At 53.4% G+C, this 24,729-nt stretch overlaps 2 protein-coding genes across 5 annotated transcripts in view; one reads left to right on the top strand and one right to left on the bottom strand.

Moving 5' to 3' along the window:
- Positions 1-14,730, bottom strand: part of SSH1 (slingshot protein phosphatase 1) — a 34,159-nt gene extending 19,429 nt beyond the window's left edge. For both annotated transcript variants that reach the window (XM_036393326.1, XM_036393325.1), the window contains exons 1-2: positions 14,661-14,730; positions 10,215-10,255 (exon numbers count right to left, since the gene is read on the bottom strand). In XM_036393326.1, coding sequence (XP_036249219.1) covers positions 10,215-10,255; positions 14,661-14,726 — 107 coding nt within the window. In that variant the 5' untranslated portion in view covers positions 14,727-14,730. The remainder of the gene's footprint in view (positions 1-10,214; positions 10,256-14,660) is intronic.
- A 960-nt stretch (positions 14,731-15,690) lies between these two features.
- On the top strand, positions 15,691-24,334 carry DAO (D-amino acid oxidase). Of its 3 annotated transcripts, none has more exons than XR_008508687.1 (11): positions 15,691-15,772; positions 17,280-17,513; positions 17,643-17,757; positions 18,126-18,202; positions 18,611-18,676; positions 19,013-19,067; positions 19,494-19,598; positions 20,054-20,136; positions 21,587-21,704; positions 22,153-22,328; positions 22,648-22,751. XR_008508687.1 is itself a non-coding variant. In XM_036393612.1 (11 exons), the coding sequence occupies exons 2-11, from the start codon at positions 17,320-17,322 to the stop codon at positions 22,780-22,782; spliced, it is 1,047 nt and encodes a 348-aa protein (XP_036249505.1). In that variant the 5' UTR covers positions 15,691-15,772; positions 17,280-17,319; the 3' UTR covers positions 22,783-24,334. The 3 variants fall into 3 exon arrangements, 2 of the variants coding, with proteins under 2 accessions (XP_036249505.1, XP_054372756.1); XM_036393612.1 differs by having other exon boundaries at positions 22,230-22,328; positions 22,648-24,334; XM_054516781.1 differs by lacking the exons at positions 22,153-22,328; positions 22,648-22,751 and having other exon boundaries at positions 21,229-21,638.
- The last annotated feature ends 395 nt before the right edge of the window (positions 24,335-24,729 follow it).

Raw genomic sequence — 24,729 nt, forward strand, 5'->3', positions numbered from 1 at the left:
ATTAAAAAAAAAAAAAAAAAAAAAAAAACCAAAAAAAACAAAAAACCAAAACCAGCAGATGGCAAAGAAAAGGTCAAGCGTATTTTCTGTGTGGAGCAGAGGAATCGCGGCTGCCGATGCTCCCCGGGAACTGGATGGCTTTTAGGGAACACTGTGTCTTCCACTGATATCCTGCCTTGAAAAAGCACTTGTCCCAACACATCCTGATGAAAGAGCCATTCAAGAGGGGAAACAAGCAGCTGAGGCTCGGCTAATCGTTTCCCTCCTCCAGACTTGTTTGTTTGTTTGCTTCCCCCCTCGTGCTCCAGAGGCTCCTATCAGCACCCACACAGCCCCTGCCTGCGGGAAGTCCACATTCCCTGGGAGGGACAGACGAGAGGAAAAGCATCCCAGGGACTGGTGCCTGATCGTTCCTTTACAGTTAAAGCAATGCTTCAATACAGATACAGGAAATTTAAATGGTCCTTCCCTCAGTGTACAGCTCCCCCGTTGGATTTTCAGAGCCATTCCTGAGCTCCTGCTGGACAAGGAGTCTCTCAGGTGCTCGGTGTTTGTGTGTTAGGGGATGGGGAGCACTGAATTCCCTGAATATTTGTTCCTCACAAACCCCAATTCTTTCTGCAGGCCTACACACTATAAGGCCACTCAGGTTCCACCAGCCTGACCAGGGGAATGAGGAGCTCTCTGTGCATTCTCAGCCAGTTTTCACCCAGTTTGACTGGCACACACCACAGAAACCACCCAATCCCTGGATGCCCTTCCAGGAATCCTGACCAGCACAACTTCTTTACAAGGAGTCACTTCAGGCTCTCGAATAAACACAGAGCCCACTCACAGCCCCAGGACCCTGATGCTCCAATACAGCTGCAGGCCAGCTCTCCTCCCACTCCTTGACCTCGGCTTACCAAACACAGGAAATTATTACCCCAAAAGAGGGAAAAACCAACACTTCCAACATCTGGGAAATGCCAGGAGTGTCAGGAGGAGGGTACAGACAGTGACAGTCCCTGCTGCCCCCAGAGGCTGGCAAGGACAGGGTGCTCTTGGCCACAGCCCTGCCTGAGAGGGCACCAGAGGCTGTTGCTCCATCCGTTGGCTCCGTGCTGCTCAACTTGAAAAGGAAATATTTCTTCCCCTTTGGGAAAGCTCCAGAGGAGCGTGGCTACAACACACATCAGCCCCACTTGGAGTGGCTGAGGAACACAATAGGCAGCGCCTTCCCGGCGGTACAAACTGCCACCCCCCGGGGCCAGGAATGCCAGAAAGCAATCCCGTACAAACACCGCGTTTTGGGAAAAGAGACAGAGCTGCTCACGCTCCTGGGCAGGCAGATGCCAGTCCCACAAGAGCTTTCCCCAGGCAGTTTGCTTTGCCATCGTGGCTCCAGCTGTGGGGTGTCCCAGGAGGAATCCTTGCATGCCTCATGTGCCTGAGTTTCATGTTTTAATGGGGAAATCTCACATAAGCCATAATCATCTTGCAGGACACAAGAAAACACTCTGTTAACACATCTTATAGCTACAGAACTCATCTCAAAATAAAGATCCACAAACAGAGTCTGGAGAAAGAAAGCCACTTTTCCTGGGAAGACCCAGGCAAGCCTGAGGTGAGTGAGCAGCCTCCTGCAACCAGGTCTGTGTTTAAGGAAGAAAAGAAACCCCAACTCCCACAAGAAAAGGAATATTCACTTCTCTCAAAACTGGTCATGATTTTACAAAGGCAAACATGGTAATGCCTCCCAGTTCTTTGGGTTTCATGGCATCTTCTACTCAAAACATTTCCAAACTGATAAGGTGATGGAAAAACAGGCCTTGTGAGCACCACAGAATGGAACACACTTCCCTTTTCTATAGCCCTGTTGATAAGGAGGAAGAGAACTGATTTTTTTTTTTTCTCCCTTTTTCTTCCCTCCTTTGCTGCTTGGTCTGGAACAAGCTTGGCCACCTCAAGGCAACTGAGAAAGAACAAAAACCAACCCTGGAGAGGGGTGAGCCAGCCCTGCTGGATGCTCCCATAGCCCAGCCAGACCCTCCATATTCCAAGGGTGGATTTTAGGCAGGACACTGCAGCGAGCAGAGGAGACTGGCATTGTCCCACAGCCACACCACAACAGCAGCACAACCCAAGCTGGGCAGGAGCACATCAAAGAGAAAGGAGAGAAACAGGAAGAGTTGAGAGCAGCTGTGTGGCTCCTGCTCCCCAAAAAAGCCGACGGTTAAGGCGGAGGCACTGCTTGCTCTGGGCTGATAGAGGCACATCTGATAACACTTCCTGATAACCAGAGGGGCCTTTGGAAGGGCCCTGAGCAACACAAAACAGCAGAGGGGAAAAAGGGACTTCACAGCTGCTCCTTCCCATGGCACTGCACAGCCCCAGGGACACCAGCAGCAGCAGCAGCAAGTCCCTTCTCCTGCTCTTAATGAAGTGTGTCCAAGTGGCCTTTGCTCCGTGTCACACAAGGATTAAAGGGACAAACAGAGGTGGGAATATCAGCACAGCCATCCCAGCTCAGCCCCCCGTGGAGCAGGGCTGCCACAGGAGCAGTGTGCTCCCCAGGGAGCAGCACCTGGAAAAGCCCAGTTCCAACACTGCAAAGATGGTTTAGAACAAAGAGCTCTTGCACATGTGTAGGATTTGGGATATGCTGACAGACTGACCTGTGGTCAGGACTGCAGAGACCCAAAACACCTGGCAAGGTCAGAGACATCTGCTCAGGACCACTTGGATTGAGGTGTTTTTATTACCAGAAATGCAAGGCAGGAAAGCTCTTTCCATACCCATGACTTCCACACCCAAAGGCATCATTCCCAGACCTCCTGAGCTGAAGACATGTCACCCCCGGAAGAAAAGCAAAATGTGGGCTGCAGGTTCACAAGGAGAACATCTCCCCTTCCTCAGATACAGCCAGAGCATCTCTGTGCTGGAAGGGGTCAGGCAGCAGCTCCAGCTGGGGGGTGTTGGTTGTAAAGCCTCCCTGCAGGAGCAAACATCTCTCCCCTCTATTCTGAAGGAAGTGAGATGTTGGGGAGACCAAAAACCTCAACAGGCTTTGCTGTTGTCAGCAGAGCAGGGAGCAAGGGGAGTGTGAGTGTGCATTGTTGGGCTTGGAGGCGTGGGGATCGTGGGCCACAGCCCAGCAGGAATGCTGACAGGGCTGCAGACACTGCAGGCCATTCACACACAAACGCTCCTCTGGCACAAAGGGCAAAGAGACAAAAATGAAATCAATCATGAAGCCCACAAAAGCCAATTTCCCAACAGAAATAGACTGGTGATGATGTCCCTCCAGCCACTCCTGGGATGCACTGGGCTGGAGCGGTGACCAGCACAGATCCAGATCTGCACAGAGCAGAACCAGCTCAGCTCTGAGTATCCCACCCTGGGGGCAACCCCAGGATCCAGGCTGTGCCTGCAGACAAGCCTGGAGCAGCTGGGATAAACCCTCCAAGAGAAAGGGCAGGAAGAGGGAAACAAACAAATGAGCAGGATCATGGATCATTCCCCATTCCAGCAGACTTGCACAAAGTAAATTGACAGAACTGCTCCCAAACAGCCAGGAATGAGAAAATTCTAGGAATCCCTAGTACTTGGATGGTGAAAAGCCAAATAAAATAAGAGATTGTTTCACAAGGAAAAAGAAATCCTTTCTGCTCATCCCATTAATTGCAGAGTTCAAAAAGGCACGAGGCTGATCCCAGCCATCACCCAGCTACGCCATAGGCTTGGAACTCGCTCTGAATCCCCAGGAGCATTTCTGAGATTCCCACTGGAACACGATGGCATTTTGGTGACAGTCACTGTCTCAGGAGGCCAGGCCAGATCCTCTCTAACCTCAGCCTGCAGGAGATGCTAGGAAGAGGAGTATTAACCCTACAAGCACCCCAGCACTGGTGTCCCCAGTGCATGCCCTGGACTGTCCCCAGCCTGCTGTGCCAACCCCAGGGCCACCCACCCTGCCATGGGGGCTGGCCAGAGCTGCTCCACACAGCAGCTCACCCTCACCTGGAGTCATGGACTTGGAGAACAAGGCTTGGGAAAGCAGCAGCTGGCAGAGGGGAACACACAGAGATCCCAGCATCAGCAACAATATGGATTTCCCTGGTGGTCTGACTATTCCCAAAACACTGGCTCCCTGTATTTTCCTATAAGTCACTGTTCTGGGTGTTGCCACGTTCCTGCCATTGCTGTTCCATGACCACAGGTAAGGGGGGAGCCAGGCCACAAGCCCTGGAGCTGTCCCAGAGCAGTGTCTGAGCTGAAGGAGAGGTGGGATGATGCCCACCATGGAGGGCACACCAGAGGCAGAGCTCCCCCCACGCTCCCGGCAGGAGCTGATCCTGCTCCTGTCCTCCTCCCTAGCCAAGCTGTCAGCACATGGGCCCATCCTCCTGCATTCCTCCTGTCAGCCCATTGTTTTAATCCTTGAAACTATTTTATTAAGTCACCCCACTTCACCCACTCAGTGTCTCCCAGAGAAACAAGTGGAAACTCTCCAAGGGCGCTGCTGGAAAAGAAAAGGCAGGTGAGGAACAGCTTGAAGGATTAAGGGAGCAGCTCCCGAGCGGTGCGAGCGAAGGTCAGCCAGGACACAGACAATGGCATTGGAAGCATGGCTGGGAATCTTGGTGGCACAGCAACCCAAAAACCCAGCTGAGCTGCCAGGTTTCAGAACGGCTCCAAAAAAGGCAGCAGAGACCAGGGAGTACTTGACACATTGGTAATGTGGAAAAAACAAAACAAAATAAATCCAGGCGGATCACGCGCGGTGAGAGCAGAGTGAGAAAAGTTCTGGCTCAGCCCTGACACCTCGAGTGTTTGACTGGACTGCACCCCCTGAGGGTACACAGCCAGTATTCCCAAAATCAGGAGAGTGCCAGGCAGGGGCAAAGCTCACTGACAATGGAAAAGTGGTGGTAAAAACCCCAGGATCATCCTTCTTTTCCCCCTCCACTCCAAAGGCATCTTTTCCAAGCAGGGTGGTGTTGCAGAGGGAAGCTGACAGCTGGAGGTCAGGATGTTTTGCAGGGCTGGGAGGGAGATGCCAAGCCATGGGCAGCAGTCTCCACTGGGATGCAAGTGTTGGACACGGTTGGATGTGACCATTTGGATGGCAGACAGAACAAACAAGGAACCTGGCAGCTTTTTGGGAAATCTGAACGGGACGTTTTGTCCCATTCTCTGCATTTCTGGTTGACTTGGTCCCTGATATGAAGGTTTCCTTCACCAGCAGTTCTTGCAGCAAGGATTTCTTCAAGAAACTGAAATTTTCAGAGGGGGAAGACAAGCCCTGCAGAGGAGAGTCCTGATCCCAGATAAACCTAAACAACTGGTGGATGTGATGTGCACCCTAATCTGTTCAAATCTGGGCTTATTTTTGTGCAGTGGTAAAGTGATTCTGTGTCAGGGATTTAAATGCTGCAAAGGGATGTGTAAATGTTTGGGAAAAAAATCAGTGCTCTCAGGAAATCTCAACACTCTTCATTAGAACTAAAACCAGGCCTGGGAAGGTGTTATGTCCATTCCCCATTCCAAAAACATTTTAGGAGTATTTGCCAGGCAGAACACAGCTCTGATCTGTATGAGAAATGCCTGACTCACAGATCTTGGCAGACAATTATCAAAGATTAAGATATTTAAAATCTAGAGGCATTTGAAACCAAAATATTGTTCTGACCCAGCTCTAACACCTAAATAAACAGTGACCACACTGGCCTTTTACAGGAACAAGTGCTCAGTGCACAGCCAGCACCTCTGATAATAGGGCCTCATGATTTGGGTTCTGCCAAACTGCTGAGGTTTCGTGGAAGAAAAAAAAAAACCCAAAAGATTTAGATACAATTCCAAAAGAGTCTGATCATCACATCTTTAAATTGGCAGCTCCCTGCTGTTCCTCTACCTACGTCCAAGTAAACTCCTCATATTGCTCAATTTCAAGTCAGCAACAATTTCCTGGAAAGGCCAGATCTTAAATAAGCGTCAAATAAGTGAACGTTTCCCCAGCTCTGTGGCCTTTGAACATCCACACACAGCCCACCACAAAATGGAAAGGTCTAATTACACCTTCCTGAGCTTCCAGGGCCACACCTCCGGGCTGAGAGCTCCCGAGGGCCGGGGGCTGGGCCGGTGCCTCCCCATTGTACGGAGCACGCTAAGGCAGGATGCTGCCGCCGGCCAGGATGTGATTCAGCGTCCTGTTTTGAACGCTTCATGAAGTCAGCAACTTCTGCCCCGAGATCTCCCACCAGCTCCCCGGGACACAATCAGTCTGCAGCCAGCAGGACTTGTCAAGGCTGTAATGAGCTGCTGGCCCCACAAATAAATCCTCAAGGCAGCTGCCCCCGTGTTCCCCCCTGCCCTGAGTGCCTGCCCAGCACTGTGGACACAACTGTGGGTACAAGGTGTTCACTCAGTGCTGCTCCAGCAAAACACGCTCCTAAATCCCTAAAGAAATTAAGGATTAAGGTGTTAAAATATCATTTTGGTGCACTAAAATATAATAAACATCAAATATCCATCAAGTGTGTAAAATATATACGTATGTGATATAAGATACAATGGTGTCCTGTGGTGTGTGCCAGAGAGATGATCATGGAATTATTTAGGTTGGAAAGACTTCCAAGATCAAGTCCTGCTGTTCTTGCAGCTCTGCCAAGGCCACCACTAAACCATGTTCCCAAGTGCCAGATCCACACAGCTTTTCAATTCCTCCAGGGATGAGGAGTCCATCACTGTCCTGGGAACTCTGTTCCAATGCTTGACAACTCTTTCCATGAAGGAATTTTCCTGATATCCAATCTAAACCTGCAGTTGCTCTGTTAGGAGTTTGTCTGCACCAATGACTCCTCCTGTTGATCACTGATCTGCAAATATACACAAGCCCTACCCTGTAAACCTCTACCTCCCACAGCTGCTCTTGCCAGCTCTTAAAATTTGGTTTAGAGGAGCCAAACAAGAACAATTCTTTGCATAACCATTTTCAGGCTTGATCAGAGCCTGGAGATAACTAACTTCCAAGCCTTCTGCAGTGGTTCAACCTCTATCTCTGCAGAAGGTGCCTGAAAACATTCACCCAGCCCTGCATTCAGGCTGTGATTGGAAAGCCAATAATGGCAAAGATTACAGAATGACTGGCTAAACAAACCTATTTATATTTGTAATTAAAACCAGTGATTATCTTGCTGTGTTTGCCAACCACATCTGAGAATCAGCCAACACTCACAGAGCGATCTGGGTTGTACAACATCTCCTCTGCCTCGCTGTGACAGAGCCAGCACACGGCCAGGAGTGAGAATCAACCGGGTCACACCAAAAAGGAAAAACTGCACATCCAGCCCTGTGCCAGAGCAGGCAGCTGGGAAAGAGCTGGGCTCTGCTCTGCCTCCTCCTTGATAGCATCTCCTCAGAGTTTGCTCTGGAGCAGCAGGATCTGGGGCTGAGATAAGGCCACAGGCACCGCAGGCATGAGGCTCGCACGGAACTCGATCTCAGAGGACTTAGGGCTGTGCTTAAGCCTAGGCTAACACATCCTCCCACGGGCTTGGCCTAGCCCTGACAGCAATTTTACAAAGATTTGGGTGTGCTGTGGGTGCACTGCACCAGTAGGGGGAAAAGGGATCAAGCCACAGCATCTCCCTGATGCTTATCCAGGAGGGAAGGTTTGAGCAGACACTGATAACACAGCTCAGACGTGCAGCTTTTGGCTCCACTGAGCCCAACAGGGCTCTCAGATCTCTTATTTTTCCTTCTGCTCTGATTCTTTACCCTCAGGGAGCAATACAAACCCCTGGCTGCCTGCTGCCTGGAGCAGTGTGGATGTTATATTGTTAAAGCTTCCACAAAATTTTTGGTAACAGAGCTAAAAGCAGATTAATGTCTAAGAAAATGCAGATAGCAGCAATATCTTTGAACCTAACGCATGTCTCCTTGGTCTGTTCTGGGGTAGAAGCTGTTCCAGGGAGAAAGAAAAGCATTTTGGACTGACAGAAACCACAAGGAAGGATGATCAGGGAGCAGCAAGGCATGGCTGGGTGCAAAACCATGATAGAGACCTGTTCTTCCAAGAAAACAATCAGATAGCTCATAGAACCAGATCCAACTATGCAACCTCAAAAGAAAAGCCCGGAATGTTTTGGAATGAACAAAAATAATTGTTCAGCAGGCAGATGAATACATAATGTCATAAATGTGTACTAGCACAGCCATCCTGTATTGATGAGACACAGCTTGAGCTGGCAGCACGCTGGGGACGTGTTTCCAACAATCCTTCCTTTCCCTTCACCCTCAGATCTCCAAAGTCTGCAGAGCCAGGGGCTGGACTGCTGACCCCTGTGCTCAGGGCATGTGGGACAAAGCCCAGCTGTCACCAAGGCTAGACCAGGATTGAAGGAGGCACAAACACCAGCACAGGCCATGCTGCAGGGATTTTTCAGAGCACAATGAAGTTGAACAACTCTGCCACCCCCTGGGCACCAGGCAGAGTCTCAGCAGATCGAAGCAGAGCAGGGAAGGGGACAGCAGCCAGTGGGAAGGGGACAGGATCAACCCACCAAACCAAGAGGAGCTCCATTCATCATCTGAGTTATGTCTGCATATTTCCTGCAGCTCTTGGCAGTGTTTCCCCCTGAGGACAGCAGAGGCTGTTCGTGAGAGCCATCTGATTCTCCAGCTCTGTCTGGCTATTTAATTACCAGATTCTTATCCTGACAATCGTATACAGAAGAGCAGCCCCAGGAGACTGCAGGACAGAGGAAGCTCATGGGATCTCAGTGTCCAACGTCAGTGCTGCAGCATTTTTCAACAGCCAGGAGAAAAGCATCAGCCTTTAAGCCTGGTTTAAGTGCATCTACACTCCTGGTGGCTCTGGTCAGTCGTGGATGCACATGCCCAGATTGCAAAGAGGCCAGACAGACCAAAGGTGGCCACAAATCCAAGGATCTCACCAGGATTTGTTTGTACAGTGACAACATTTGCAGTGAAGAGGATAAAGCTGTATTTTCTCTTTTAGCACAGAACTGTATAACCAAAAGAGGAGGCTGCCATCCTGCTTGGTTACATGTAACTGTTTAATACCACAGGAGGAAAAGCACAAGAATTAGGGCTCTGTGGCTGTTCATGGCTTCAGCAGGTTCCTGCTGGGGCCTTGCATTGGACAAGGAGCAGAACAAGGAATTTTGATTTTACCAATACAAAATCCATTCCCCACAGGGTCAGCTCTCAAAGGGCATTACAGACAGCCATGAAATGCCCATACACACAGGACAGCACACAGAGCAGACACACAGCACTTCTGTCTGCAACCCATGTGTGTGCACACAGGACAGCCATGGAATTCCAGGCCTCCCAGGCAGGCTGCAGCCAGGAGACACCATCCCAGAACTCAGAAACAAAAAAGTGCAACAATTTCCTCCTCTGTCCCAGGAGCAGCCATGCTTCCTGGGCTCTGACTTCACTTGCAGGGCAAACACAGTCCAAGCAGCAGCACGAGCAGCTTTGCTTTTCCAGCAGCCAGGCTAAGGAAAGCAGGAAGGAGGGACAAGGAGAAGAGACTGAGTGCTGAACCACTGCTGTGCCTTTACACTGCTCCCCTGGGCTGTGGTTTACAGGTTAGAGGGTAAGAGCTGCCTGCAAGAGCCAAGCTTAGAGTGAACCATCCACAGCATTACTCAGAGCCCATTATCCAGGGCTCTGGCACATGAGCTTGTGTCACCACTTTAGATCTGCACAATGTCAGCAAGAGGAGCCTCTCTCCTCTCTGGCAGGACAGCTCAGCCTTTTCTTACCCTCACATGAACACAGTGGCTCTGCATGACCCCAAGGAGGCAAATTCCTGGTAGATAATAGCCAGGAATGAGCAGAGTTCTCCTCTGCCACCCTGGGAGCAGAGCCCCTTCCTGAGTGGAGCCCCAGCCTCAGGGAGCAGCAGCAGAGCCAGAGATGCTGTGATAACACTAAAGTGCTGTGGCCAGAGCTGACCAGTAATTTTCCAGTGTCTTCTCAGGAGTGGAAAAAAGGATCACAAACTCTCTTTTATTCTTTCACCTGGTTCAATGCTCATCTTAAAACTGATGAGGGAGAGAGCATCCTCACATTCAGCTCTCTGCAAAAAACACCTGGAGGGGATCCTTTAGGCAAGGGGATCTCTGCAGGGTCAGGACTCGGATGCTGGGCAGACAATTAACAACAGTGCAAACTTAGAGCCCAAAAGCTCAGCTTACCTCACATTCAGTCTACGCTCTTCATCACTGCCGGCCTCCGCCTGAGGGGAGGAAAGGACACAAGAGTCACACGTTGGTTATTTGCACATGACACCTTTAACTAAAATCCCTGCACCAACAGGGAGTGAGGGGCTGTTTTCTGCAGGGTTTTTCCTCCTGGAGCCAGGGATAAATGAGACTCCCTAGTCCTGTACGGTACCAGCACCCGGCGCCGGGTGACAAAGGGGCTCAGGGGGATTTTAAAGCTATTAGGTCCTAATCCTGCAAGCTGGTCCTGGAGCGCAGAGCGCTTTGAAGAGCGCCAGACCCGACGTCACCGGCGCACACCTCGCTGCCGCCGCGCACACACGTGAGGGCAGCAGCTGGCAGCCACAAATAACTGGCACTGGGGATGTCCCAAGCACCAGGACACAGCCAAAAGTGCTCCCCGGGACTGTCCCTGATGTGCAGCTCCAGGGATGATCACACTGCCAGGTCAAGGAGGCCACCTCCACCCGGTGCTGGCACACGTGTCCCCAGGATGGAACAATGCACGTCCCATGCCTGCTGCCTTCCAGGGGAACACGCTGCTTTGGTGGCAGGAGTGGATTAAAATGGGCACTTCTGCACCAGGCACTTATAGGAAGCCTCCCTGGAAGCAAATCTGGCTGCTCAGGTGACACTAGACTTTATTGAGTCTCCTCAAAAGAGAAGTGTGACCTCAGCCTGCTTCCAAACCCAAGCATTTTCACAGAGTCATGCTTTGCAGTCATCCCCTTCAAGTTCCCTAGTAGCTTTTAGACAAAATTCCTTATTAGAGAAAAGCAGGGTTGGGGCTAATTGCATCCAGAGCTGACAAAAAAAACCCAACCAAAACAACAGGCTCTGAGATAGTTCTGCTTTGGTCCTGAGTGAGTGCAGAGGAGAAAGGCTGGGAGCATCCCCTTGGAGAGCAGGGCTGTGCTGGGGAGAAGATTTGGGCCCTATAAGCAAAGCAGGGGCCTTACAGAAAATCCTTCACACTCACAACACACCTGATCCTGACAAAGCTGGAGGGACACAAGCCTTGCAGGAAATCAGGCTCCATCAGTGCTGACTCTTGGGGAACATCCTGGTATTTCCTACAGCCTTGCTCAGAACCCACATCAAATAAGGATCCCCCTAGGAATTACAAGTTTCCAGGTGGTTTTGTACAAGTCAAAAATAAACAAATTACATCATTTCAAATGTTCAAGACTGGAGCTTTGGAGGGATGAGTGGACCTGGATCGGATCGCTCCCCATCCTCTCAAGTTAGGATCTGGGATGGTGGAGGGCACAGGAGCTGCTCTGCTGACAATCTGTGAGAGCCAAGTAAAGCCAGGGGGAAAAAAAAAATCCTGCAAATGCAAGAGCAGAGGCTGGATATTGGAACTGTGGCCATTTGGAGGAGGGGAGATGCACAAGGCTGTCCCGACTGACCCAGCAGAGGGTGAGGAGCATACCATGGCTATTTTTAGTCTGTTTACAGTGCAGAGCTGGGCTGCAGGCAGGGCCCCAGAGCACCCCAAGTCCCAGTGCCCCCACTGGCAGATCCCCCAGCCCTGGGAAGCTCTGGAGGTCTGGCAGGTTTGGGACCTTTGCAGGGTCACCCTCCTGTTTGTTTGGGGCCGTCACGTAGCAACAAAGGGGAGAAAAACTTTTTTCCTTTTTAAACAAACGTGACTGTGAGGATGACGACTCTTGGATGTCGTCAGCTGGGGCTCGGCAGCAGGGCTGGGCCTGGAGCTGCTGTGGGCTCCTCTCCTGCAGGAGCTGAGCTGTTCCCAAAGCTGATTTTCCCTGTATTTTCTACTAAAAACCGCAGGAAAACCAAAGGAAGGCAGCAGCGAGGCTGCCACGCCAAGCCCTCCTGGCCTGGCCTGGCCTGTCCTGCTGAGAGCAGCCCTGGGAGCTGGCAGGGTTTGGGGTGCACCACACACTGGGGTGATGCTCTGGAGCTGCAGCTGCTCATCCCACCATGGGCAGACCCCAGCAGGCACTGCCTGTCCCTCCCTGGGGACTGTGCTGAGCGTGGCCACTCTGAAGGACCACGGGGAGCAGGAGGTGTGTGCAAGGCAGATGCACAAGCAGTGCAAGTTTGCACGTGTGTGTGAACCACTCTCACCTAAGAATTTGCAGCAGCATCCATTTTATAAATTCCTTTGGGCTCCTGAGTTAGGAGAGGCCACAACAGCACAGTCACAATTAGCAAGGATGTGTGGCCATCATTTCCCATTAAAATATCTTCTAGTAATTATTCAGCTAAAAGTCCAAATGACCCCTGGTTTTCCTTGCAAGAAAGATCCTAAAAGAACAGGAGCAGGCTGGCAGTTTTTGAGGGGATTTTTCTTTAAATTAACTTTGCAAAAAACAACATGCTGAACCTGGAAAAAGAATCTGGAAATCATAATTTTATTTCATGCTAGAAGAGATCATTCTATCAGGACTCAGTGTCTTCCTTTGGGAGCCACCACAGCACTGCTGAGCTGTGGGTGCTGGTGGCAGAAGTGCCCTGCCATGGACAACACCTGGTGGCAAATTTGGGGCAGCATTTTTGAGAGGAAAAAGGAGAATTGTATGGTCATCCCACAGAAAATACAATCACTAGCAGCAGCTCTGCCACAAAGCAGTGCCTAAGACAGATGTACATGGCAAGGCCTGCTTTGACTCCTCTCCCACCTGCACCAGTTAAATCCAGTCTAATTCCCCTGCCTGCTCTGGGGTTACAGCTCATTTTCATCTCTCTAGACTGGGAGGCCACTAGGTCTTGTTTAAGACTCTGCCTAAACGAGATCCTACAAAATTCCTTCGGAAAACTCCTTCAAAAAGTGCAGCTCACATCTCCAAGTTCCACAGTTGGCACAGCATGGCCCAAACTGGGTCCCTGCAGCCAGGGACCCCCTCCAAAGCCCCTGGGGCCAGGCAGAACCCGGGAGCTTTGTGGCTCCCCCCTCCTGCTCCCCCCTCAGCCCAGCTAATCGGGGGAGTCACAGGGACCTGACAGGTGACAAATAGGATTGTTTACCTGGCAGGAGTGGGGACAGAGCGAAGCCAAGGGCAGTGAACATCAAAGGAAAGAAGCTTGGGGGGAGGGATGCACGGGGAGGATGTGCAGGGAAACAGCAGGCCTGTCTTTGAGGGTGACAAAGGAGATGGGTTTGGAGGGAAAAAGGGGAGAAGAAAGAGAAACTGGAGGTGCAGCTGTGTTTGGATGGCACGTGGGAGCTGTGAGGGGGAAAGCAGAAGCCCAAGGCTGGGCAGAGGTAGGAGAGGGCATTCCTGGGGCACAGGAGTGGAGGGGGTGTGCAGCAGAGCTGGGACATGCAGAGAGCCAGGCCAGCAGGACACAGATGGCACCACAGGGCAGGTGAAGTGGCAGGTCCAGGTCCTGGAGCAGCAGAGCTGGGGGAAGGAGAGAAAGGGCAGCAGCACAGTGGAGGTGTGAGGAGTGGCACAGGTATGGGGTGCAGCAGGATGGGAGCTGCTCCTGGAGAATTGACAATGGACACCCTGGGGAAGGGCTGGCATGAGCTCCCTGAGGGGCAGGAGCTGCAGCAGATGTGGGGAAAGGTCGTGCCATGGACAGAGCGATAACACAGGGCAAAGCAGGGCATCCCTGGGGCAGGAGGTGGTGGCAGCTCTGGGATGCCAAGCAGGGACAAGGGCCAGCACAGCTGCTCCATGAAGACAGGCCCAGCACTCTGCCCAGACATTTACCTGCCAAGAGAGAGCTGAAGCAGGCTGCCCCAGGGTTTAGGGAGCTCAGGCTCCCTGCCAGCTGAGGGCTGGAATGGGGGACATCCACAGGGGAATGGAGCTGTGTGTGGGGGGATGGCAGGACAGAACCAGGCTTGGCTCCTCCTGGCAGCATCAAAAGGCTGGGGCTGGGCAGCATCGGGGGCTATGAGAGGGGACTGGGATGGTGGGGGCTGTGAGGGGCTGAGCTGGGCCGGGGACTGATGGGGGTTGTGAGGCTCAGGGCCATGGGGGCTGTAAGGGGAGGAACGCTGAGGGGAAGGGGCTATGGGGGACCAGGGGGCTGTAGGGCTGGCAGCCATGAGGGACCAGCGCCTGTGAAGGGCATGAAACCAGGGGCTGGGGAGCCTGTGAGGGGCTGAGCTGGTGCCAGGGGGCTGTCGGAAGTCAGGCCATGGGGACAGGCGGGGGATGAAGACAGGGGACAAGTGGTTGTGGAGGGCCAAGGGGCCGCGAGGGGGTGGAACCAGGGGCTAGAAGGGGAAAGCTGTGAAGGGCCAGAGCTGTGAGGCCGGGACCATGAGGGTGATGGAGCCAGAAGCTCTGGGTTACGGGATGCTGGGGGGGCTGCAGGGGCCTGGCCCCGAGCGGGGCCTCACCCCGCCCCTCCCCGCTCCCCATTCGCCGCCGCCGCCCCCGGGGCTCATCCTCCCCTTCCCTCCCCGTCCCTGCCCATGCCGTCCCCGCTCACCTCGCTCGTGCTGGCCGAGGAGGCGGCGCTGGGGGTCGGCGAGCGCTGCAGGGTGACCAGCGCCATGGCTGCAGCTGCGGGGCTGCGGCCGCCTCCCCCTCACGCCGGGAAGGGGCGGGCCGGGCGGGCCTGCGAGGGAAAGGGCGGGGCCTGAAAGGGGAGGAGCTCCTCTCTATGGGCGTGGCTTGTTTGCGGCGGTAGGCGGGGCTTGATGTGGTGGGCGGGGCTGCCCGGCCCATCCCACTCCCCCCCAAATCCCGCCCCCAATATCCCATTCCATGGCAGGGACACCTTCCACTGGCCCGGTTTGCTCCAAACCCTGTCCGACCTGGCCTGGGACACTTCCAGGGATGGGGCAGCCACAGCTGCTCTGAGTAGCCTGAGCCAGGGCCTCCCCAGCCTCACAGGGAGGAATTTCTTCCCAGTATCCTGTCTAACCCTGCCTCTGGCAGTGGGAAGCTGTTCCCCCTTGTCCTGTCACTCCAGGCCCTTGTAAATAGTCACTCTCCATTTTCCATCAGGCTGCCTTCAGGTACTGGAAGGCCACAATTAGGTCCCTCTGATGCCTTTTGTTTTCCAGGCTGAACAATCCTGATGCACTCAGCCTCTCTTCCTACTCAAAAACTGAGCCAGAAGCACTCAATTTTTCCAGATCCCACAGGAATCTTGTGTTCAAGAAGCAACTGGATGTGACATTAGTGCTGTGGTCTAGTTGACAAGATGGTGATCAGTCAAAGGTTGACCTCAGTCGTCTTTCCCAGTCTAAGGGATTCTGCAAATCCACACCCCAGGAAGTCACAGAATCACTGCTGCTGGAAAAGACCTCCAGGACCATGCCCATAAACACATCCCTGTGTCCTGGTCTGCCAGTGGTCACCATGGAGACAAGAGGCAGGGGTGGCACTTTGCCACCAATGGTGGTGACCCCGTTTTCCATGACTCTGGGGCCTCCTGCCAGTGGCATCACGTGGGAACTCCACCTCCCAGAGCGAGAGCAGACTTTGGCCCTGCTGCCCTGGACACTCAGACTTTGCCCTGCTGAGCTGCAACAACTCTGACTCTGAAGCCTCCGGACACGGCACTGACTGCTCCAGGGACCCCACACTCTGCAGGTAAACTGGTGGAAAATGTGTATTCACATTATTTTTTGGCAGATCCTCCTCAGCTGGCACTGCAGGGACAGCTGGGGTGAGTCCCTGTCCCTGGTGGAGGAGGTGACCCTGGTTCCTGAGGGTTTTAAAACCATGGCAGATGGGAAACAGCTCCCACTGTGCTGTTCCAATGAGTCATCCCTCCATCCTGGCAAATGTCATCCCCCTGTTGTCACAGCAGAGATGCTGGACTTCACCTTGCCCAAAAAAACCCTGTAGGCTGGAATTTATTCCTGCTCCCAGAACCAGCCCAGGATCTGCACTCCCAGCTCTTCCCCATACTGGTTTTTGTCCATTCCATGCACAGGCAGTGACCACAGGGCTTTTCCAAGGCAGGAAAGTTCTGTCAGGAGGGAACCAGAGGATGGAGAGGGGCTGAAGCTGTGTCCAGTTCTGGCCCCTCAGTTTGGGAAGGACATTGAGACTCTTCAGCACATCCAGAGGAGGCAACAGGGCTGGTGAGGGGCCTGGAACACAAACTCTGTGAGGAGCGACTGAGGGAGCTGGGGGTGTTTAGCCTGGAGAAAAGGAGACTCCGGGGTGACCTTGTCACTCTCTACAACTCTCTGAAAGATGGTTTTTGGTATGGTGGGGTTGGGCTCTTTCTCCAGGAACTGATAGAACCAGAGGACACAGTCTCAAGCTGCACCAAGGGAAATATAAGTTGGGTATTAGGAAACAGTTTTTTTATGGAAAGAGTGATAAAGTTCTGGAGTGGCTGCCCCGGGGAGGTGGTGGAGTCACCATCCCTGGATGTGTTTAACAAAGCCTGGATGTGGCACTGGGGGCCAGGGTTGAGATGTTGGGGCTGGGTTGTACTCAATGGTCTTGAAGGTCACTTCCAACCCAGTGATTCTGTGAATTCTGGGATTCTGAGATTCTGTGATTTGCAGCCAGAATTCACCCGCAGCCATCCTCCCAGCTGTGCCTGGAAGGGTTTGAGGTGGTGGCGCAGCCACCCTCCTGTGCAGCCCTGTGGGTGACAGTGGTGTGAGGGTCCAACCTTGCACTCATCACAGCTGGCATTGCTCCCTGGGAAACAACTGCTGCTTCCCATCCTTTTCATCCATGCCCGCGCAGAGCAGGGTTGGGTCACTGGGAATGGAGGGTTCACAGTGTCCCTGGGGAGATGGAGCTGTGGTGGGTGCTCCAGCGTCTCCCTGGCTGCTCAGCCTGTGGCTGGTGGGACACAGAGGAGGATCCCTGGGGCGGGCCACACCTGGAGCTCCCTGTGCCAGCAGTGCCGCCCTGCCAGCTGAGCTGCAGCTTTTCTGCTGGCACAGCCAGGGGTGGAGACACATTCCCCAGCCACTGGGAGGAACCACAAACACCCCATCCATGATTCCTGGATCAGAGCTTCTTGAGGAGGGCTGGGAGGCTTTACAAGAATGAACCGTGAGGAGCTCAGCTCCACTGCCAGAGCAGCTGAGCTCCTGCAGGAGCTGACGCTCCCTCGTGCTGTCCCCAGCTTGTCCAGCAGCCCCAGCCGTGCCCTCGGAGCCGGAGCCATGCGTGTGGCCGTCATCGGGGCCGGGGTGATCGGGCTCTCCAGCGCCCTGTGCATCCAGGAGCAGTTCCAGAGCCTGCTGCCTTCCCTGCAGCTGGAGGTCTACGCCGACCACTTCACCCCCCACACCACCAGCGACGGGGCAGCCGGGCTGTGGCAGCCCTACCTGAGTGACCACGGCAACCTGCAGGAGACGTAAGGCAGCAGCAGGAGGAGGAGGAGGAGGATGAGGATGGTGCCTGTCCCTCTCCCTGTGTGCCATGGGCTGCCCTGGCCCAGCTCCATGGGGCTGGCAGAGCCACCACTGTCCCATTCTCATCTCAGGCTCTGGAATAAAGAGACGTTCGATCACCTCCTCGGGCAGCTGCACTCCCCAGCAGCCAAGGAAATGGGACTTTTCCTCATTTCTGGCTACAACCTGTTCAGGGAGCCGCCGCCGGTAAGGAAGGAGCAGGTCCCAGCTGGGGCTGGGAAGGGTTTCAGAGGCTCTGCTTCTTCCAGCCAGCGCTTCCCAATATTTCCAAATTTGCCTTGGGACATGGTGTTTTCTGTGCTCCCGAGGCAATACTGGTGTGAGGATCCAAAAGGGGAGTGACAGCCTGTCCAGCTGTGCTGGCAGCTGCACATCCAGCTGTGTCCCTCTGGGATGGGCTGTGTCCCATGGGGTGTGTCCCATCAACTCCCCATAGCTCCTGTCCCACGGTGATTCTGGCTCATTAATGATCTCAGGACATTATTTCCTAGCTCATTAATGATCTCAGGACATTATTTCCTGACTCATTAATGATCTCAACTCTTTCTCTTCAGGATCCATCCTGGAAGAACATTGTCCTGGGATTCAGGAACTTGACCCCAAAAGAACTCGAACTCTTCCCTGGTTACAGGTATTTTTCAGTGAGTTTTTTTGGACACTCAGGTGGGACAGTCCTGGATACCTCCTGAATACAGCTCTGGCATGAGGCAGTGGGACAAGGAGCTGCAGGCGTAGAAATGTCCTCACTTCTTTAAAAATGCTTCCCTTCAAATGAGTAAGAAACAGCTCAAATGGCCAAAAAAGCAGCAACACAGCACAGAAACCATTCCAGCTCCTCTCTTACCTCACCTTACCTCAATGTCAAAACAGGGGAGGAAAACCAGAAGGTGTTTTATGCTGTAAAAAGGGAGGAAAAATCACGCACTCATGTGAGGAGGGTCCCAAGGGGAATTGGGGTCCCAGATCCACAGTGGCTGTCAGGAATGTTGGGGCAGGAGGCTCCTGCAGGTCCTCACAGCCTCCTCTCCTCCTGTTTCAGCCACGGCTGGTTCAACACGGCGCTGATGCTGGAGGGCAGGAGTTACCTGCCCTGGCTCACCAACAGGTGAGTGCAGCTGCTCCTGCTTCCTCTGGCTGCAGGTGTGGATTTTCATCCTGCACATCAGGATAGGGTGGGCAGAGATGCATCCCTGGGAAGAGGCTCTGGAATTCCTGCGCATTGCCCCAGTGGGGTAACACATTGACAGTGAGCCCAGGAGTGTATTTTTTGCATGGCAAAAATGAAAGTAATGGGGGCACTTGGAGCTGCATCCAAGTGCTTTTGGCTTTGGAAGAATTTGGGGTTTGATTTTATTCCTGTAATTTCTAATGCTGAGCAGGTGTCCTGGTATTGAACATTTCCTTTTAATTTGCCAGTAACAAATGAACTTGTGCTTCCCAGGCTGATGCAGAGGGGAGTGAAGTTTTTCCATAAGAAGGTTGAGTCTTTCCAGGAGGTGAGTGGGGATGTGGAGCCAGGGCAGAGGGCACAGCCCCATCCCAGAGTGGAGAAGCAGCATCCAGCAGGCAGGGGCTGCTCTGGGATATTCCTTGGCACGAGTGATGGGACAGGGGACAGCAGCAAGACTATTCCAAAGTCCAGGAAATAAATTCTACCAGGAAAGATAAAAGGTTTTGGGTATTGAGGGATGGCTGACCGAGGATGGGGTAGAGCATTTATCCAGCCTGGACTGGCAGCTTTCCCTGGAATGGTTTGGTGGCACACATGGGATGTCAGCAGGAGCTGGCTGGGGAAGAAGCTGTGCCCTGGATCTGCCCCTTATGGTTTGTCCATTTCCTGACTGTTGGAAAGAGCTCATTTGGAAGCAGGAATGTTGTGCCTCTGTGGCAACATCCCTGTGTGCTGCTCCCTCTCTCCTCAGCTGTTCTCCCAGGGTGTGGATGTGGTGCTGAACTGCAGTGGGATGCGCTCAGGGGACCTGCAGCCCGACCCAGAGCTGCAGCCTGGCCGGGGCCAGATCATCAGGGTGAGCTGGGGCAGGCCTGGGGCTTCCCAAAAACCCATCTGTACCATGAGGAGTGGCTGTGCCCTCTGGGGAAAACCATGGGCTTGTGGCTGGGCCCACACTGGGATCAGGTCCTGATTCCCAGTGAACACTGCTCATGTGGAACCAACCAGATCCCATTCCTGGTTCAGCTGTGGGAATGCCCTCAGCCTCCAGCTGTTTCTGTTTCCCCATAGGGTGAGGGCTGGGGGAGCTCAGAGGCACAATGCTGATAATAAAAAGATAAAATCTTTGGGGGAAGATGGTGATTATTTGGAGAAACACCTGCACTCCTGTTTTCCCATCTTCCCAGGGAAGCCAGCACAGGGAACACCGAGCTAAGGGAGGGTCCAATATCTGCATCTTCATGTCCCTCCTGCTGTCCCCTGAGCCTGGCACCCACTCTCCAGCTCTGACTTCCTCCCTTCATGTCGCAGGTCCTGGCCCCGTGGGTGAAGCATTTCATCATCACTCACGACCTGAAATCCGGGATCTACAACTCGCCCTACGTCATCCCGGGGTAGGTGACCAGGCCTGGCTGGCACCAGTGACATTCCTCTGTCACTGTCCCCAAAGCCTGGCCTGGGACATGGCTCCTGCTGTGTCTGCCAGGCCTGGCTTCATCCCTGGTGCTGTTCTTGGCTGTGTGGGAGGAGGACGTGGGCAGCAAAGCCAGGGAGCTCCCAGTCAGCAGAGAGCACCCAGCACCACAGTGCTTCCATGTCCTGTCCTTTTCCAGGGACCAAACCCCACCAAGGCAAACTCCACCCTGGCCAAGTCCCCAAACCAGCCAAACACTGACAGTGGAGTGGATATTTTGGGGGAGATGTTTTGTTTTCACATCTGTAGCCATCTTTATCATCAACCAGTGGACCAAACTGGTGCTGCAGCTCAGGGTGGGGAAAGGCACTGCTGATCCATGCTCCCATAAAAATAAGGCAGGAATTCTTCTACTTCAACAAAATCTCCCTGGGAAAGCTCAGCCTTCCCCTCACTGTCCCCTGAGCTGCCGGTGAGCCTGGGGGCATCTCATTGGGTTTATCATGGAATATCCTGAGCTAAAAGGGACCACAAGGACGGAATCCAGCTCCTGGCTCTGCCCAGGGAGCTACACTGGGATAAATAAATCCATCTGCTGTTCATCCCAGCTCTGCTTCCTCCCAAGGGCCTGCAGCAACTCTGCTCTGGCAGTGGAGAGGGGTCTTTAAGCTGGAATTTGAATGCTGCATCTCTGACACTTCCTATTGTCCTCTAACATTTCAGGCTTAGGCAGTAAGCCAGGATGCAAACAGGAGCTTTGCAGGCTCACAGCCCCCATGCAGCATATTCTGAGTGATTCCTGATCACAGCCCCAGATGAATTCCTCTGCCTGTGCTTGTTTTAGCTGGAGCTGTCAGGGCTGGCCACCAGGCTGATCCCAAAGGAAGAGCTGGATCCAGTTCTCATGTGGAGGGCACCCCTTTCCTGCTGGGCAGCTCAGCCCTGGAGGGTCCCTCCTTTTGCTTTTGTGCTTCCCAATGATCAAGCAGGGTTTTGGAAGGGTCCAGCCAGCACAAACCCCTCCAGGACCCCCTCAGCCTTAACCTGCCTCTTGTCCTCTGTTATTCCACAGGAGTTTGGGGCAGCAGCAGCACCAATCTCTGTGCTCCCTCCAGAGCCATCCTGCTCCTTCCAGCTCTTCCTGAGCCAGGCAGGGGCAGACCTGTTTGATAAGGATGGAATTATCTGTCTGCTTTGCCTAGACAAAGAATGGCTGACAGGATTTAATGAGTGACTTGCTCACGAGCAGATGTGCAGGCTCCTCTCTCTGCCTGCTCCATGTGGGAGTTTCTCCCACGGGAATGTTTTGCAGGCTCAGGGTGTAGCAGGATCCATCACCACACTCACACAGCGTCCCTCCACGTGGTGGCCCCACAGGGGACAGCTGGGGACAAGCCACCACCGTGTGTCTCCTTTGGCTCCTGGTACAGGAGCGAGTTCACAGTGCTGGGAGGGATTTACCAGCACGGAAACTGGAGCGAGGAGAACAGTGCCAAGGACCACAAATCCATCTGGGACAGCTGCTGCCAACTGCTGCCAGCTCTCCAGGTGGGTGACCTGACTGCCAGCATGGGGCACAGGGAGCTGGGGGGCTCAGGATGCAGGAATGAGTCCTGGGACAAACCACAGGAGCTGTTTCCATGAGTCAGGGTTTCTGTGTGTCCACCCAGGGCTCTTCCACCTGGCTGAGGGACAGGCAGGGCCTGGGGCTGGTACTGAGACAAGGTTTGTAGGGATAATAATTACTCATGTATAGAAGCAGAGCTTTGGGAGGTTCCAGCCCAATGTTCCCACACCTTTAGAGAAGGGTTGTGTGGTGTGAGGCTGGGTTGTGTCCACTCCCAGTGCTGCTGTTATTCCCTGGATTAGCAGGAAAGGTGGTGTGGGGCTTTGGCACAGGGATTTTCTTCAGCTTCAAGCTGGCGCTGCCATCCCAAACCGTTCTGCCTGGAGCTGCTGCTGCAGATGGGCTGCCCCCTGTCCCTGCTCATTTCAGGGCTCAGCTGGTGCCGTGAGGTTTGGCTGGTGGGATTCCAAGGAATGCTGTGCAGTGCTACGTGCTTTTGCTTCCAGAAGGCAAAGATCGTCGGGGAGTGGAGCGGCCTGAGACCAGCACGGCCCTCGGTCCGCCTGGAGAGGGAGAGCATCCGGCTCGGCAATCTCCAGGCAGAGGTACCCGCCCAGCCCCGCGGTTGAGTGTAATTAATCACCGTGTTAATTGTGCCTGGGGCAGTGATAAACAAGCCCTGTTCCTGTGATCATCCCTCTCTCCATCTCCCCACCAACAACGAGGGAATCTTTGAGTCCAGGGATAAATGTCAGAGATACTGAAACAAATGATTGATGTGGCTTCCCCATCCCTGGAAGGGCTCAGGGATCTCTTGGAGTAACCCGGGCTTGTAGGAGATGTCCCTGCCCACAGCAGGGGATGGGACAAGAAGGGCTTTGAGATTCCCCCAGCCCATGCTGGGATTCTGTGCTTCTCCCCCAGGTGATTCACAACTACGGCCACGGCGGCTTTGGGCTCACCATCCACTGGGGCTGTGCCATGGCAGCAGCTCGGCTCTTGGGGACCATCCTGCAGGAGAAGAAGCAGCTGGCCACCCCCCCAGGGCCCCGCCTGTGAGCACTGCTCCCCTGGAATGGGTGACAACAGTGGCTTAGGGATCGCAGCAGAAGGATGGGAACAGCACAGGGATCCACGCAGGGCTTGACCCAGCTCTGGCTCTCAGTGTCTCATTTCCAGGTCGCTGCCATTTTCCAGGCGGCTCCACTCCCTCCACAACCTGCCTGGAAGAAGGGCTTTCAAATATGGACTAATCATCCGTGGCAAAGTGCACCAAGGGCTGTCTGGGATCAGGCTGCAAAGGGCAGGCTGGGTCCAGCTGAGCCCTGGGCAGTCCTGCAGTTCATCTGCACCAGGGGACAGGATCTGAAACAGAGCTGGGGACACCTGAGGTCTCTGCTGGCCGCTCCAACACCCAGTGTGTAATTAGATTTACAGGCTCCCCCCCAGGAGGTAAAAGCTCCTTAGTAGGAAGAAGCTCTGAGGCTCCCAGGGAAGTAACAGCAGCTCTGGGAGCACGTGCCTGGCTTACTCCAGTTTTCCTCACATTCCTGCCAGGACAAAGCTCGGGCCACAGCACCTGCTTAGTGTAGCTGGAACCAGACAGCAGCACTTGCCTAAAATGGCCTTTCCAAACGATGTTTTAGCAACAAAAGCAACTTGTTCCAGCCCTGTTGGCTTGCCAGACTCTATATATAGCAGAGAGCATAAGAAAATAGCTCTTCTTGTCCCTAAAACTCCCACGGGCCCCTCAGCTTCCCATTTCTCCCTCTCAGAGAGAGAGGGCCTGGCCTGGGGAAGGTTGTGCTTCTCAGAGGAGGAGCAGGACTTTTTGGGGTGTTAAGGGATGCTGTTGGGGACCCAACACACTGTTCTGAAGATACAGCCTGGCTGATCTTCCCATGCCACGTGTCTTTCCTGCTTTACAAACCAATCCCAGACAGGATGGTGAGGAAGCCTCAAATCCAAAGGCTGTTGTGAGCCCAGCACAGTGCCTGGCTCACTCTCCTGTGTGGATAAGCCAAGTGTTCCTTACTCATCCGTGGTGCAGCTCCTCTCTCCTGCTGACTCTGTGTGCCAGGAATAGCTCAGCAGCGTGGGCATCTCCCTGCTGGGCTTAGCAAACACAGCTGGGCTGGGGAAATTGGGAGCCACTGTCCAAAAGAATTTCCAGCTTCCCTGGAAATGTTGCAGTCACTAGGTAAAGTCAGGAAAAGGAAAACAAAGGCTGGAGAAAATTCCCTGCTGATTAATGCTGAACTCAAGGGTCTGTGATCCCACCTCAGGGAAAGCCATTCAGGGGATCTGGATCCCCTTGCTTTCACTTATTCCAAGTATGAGACATTCAGGAGCACATCCTCTGCTGTAAATCCAGCCCCACTTTGGTGATTTTGGCAAAATTCCACTGGACAAAGAGGGGTGTAGGAAATCATTGTACACCTGACAAGAAGCAGCTGATTCTTTGATCTCAGAGCCTGCAGGAGCCCTGTGATCTCACGTGGCCTCTTGGCAAACAGGAATGAGCTGATCTGTAATTTTATTTGCAGGTTAACTCTGTTTTCTGAAGGCCTCAATTTAATCTGTGTGACCAATAAAGGGAATGTTCAAATCTCTTGTGCATGATGGTTCTTCCTCTTAGTGATGGCACAGGAAAGGCCTCAAATGCCGATTCCACAGAAATGTCCCAGGAGATCATCATTCCGTGTCTCCACACACATCTTTCCTAAACATTTCATCCTGGAGGAGTAGGAGTCATCAGTCCAAATTCCAAGCAGGGAACCTGGAATATCATCCTGTGAAGATCTGTGGTTGCTGACAGTCCCCAGGGCATTAAGAAGTCACAGAAATCACAGAGTCGTGGATTTGGATGGGAAGGGACCTTGAAGATCATCCAGTCCAGGGCAGGGACACCTTCTACTATCCCAGGTTTCTCCAAGCCTCCTCCAACCTGGCCTTGGACACTTCCAGGGATGGGGCAGCCACAGCTTCCCTGGGCAAATCCCCACT

Source organism: Molothrus ater, chromosome 18, assembly GCF_012460135.2.
Source record: "Molothrus ater isolate BHLD 08-10-18 breed brown headed cowbird chromosome 18, BPBGC_Mater_1.1, whole genome shotgun sequence".
In the NCBI taxonomy this organism is placed as follows: Eukaryota; Metazoa; Chordata; class Aves; order Passeriformes; family Icteridae; genus Molothrus; species Molothrus ater.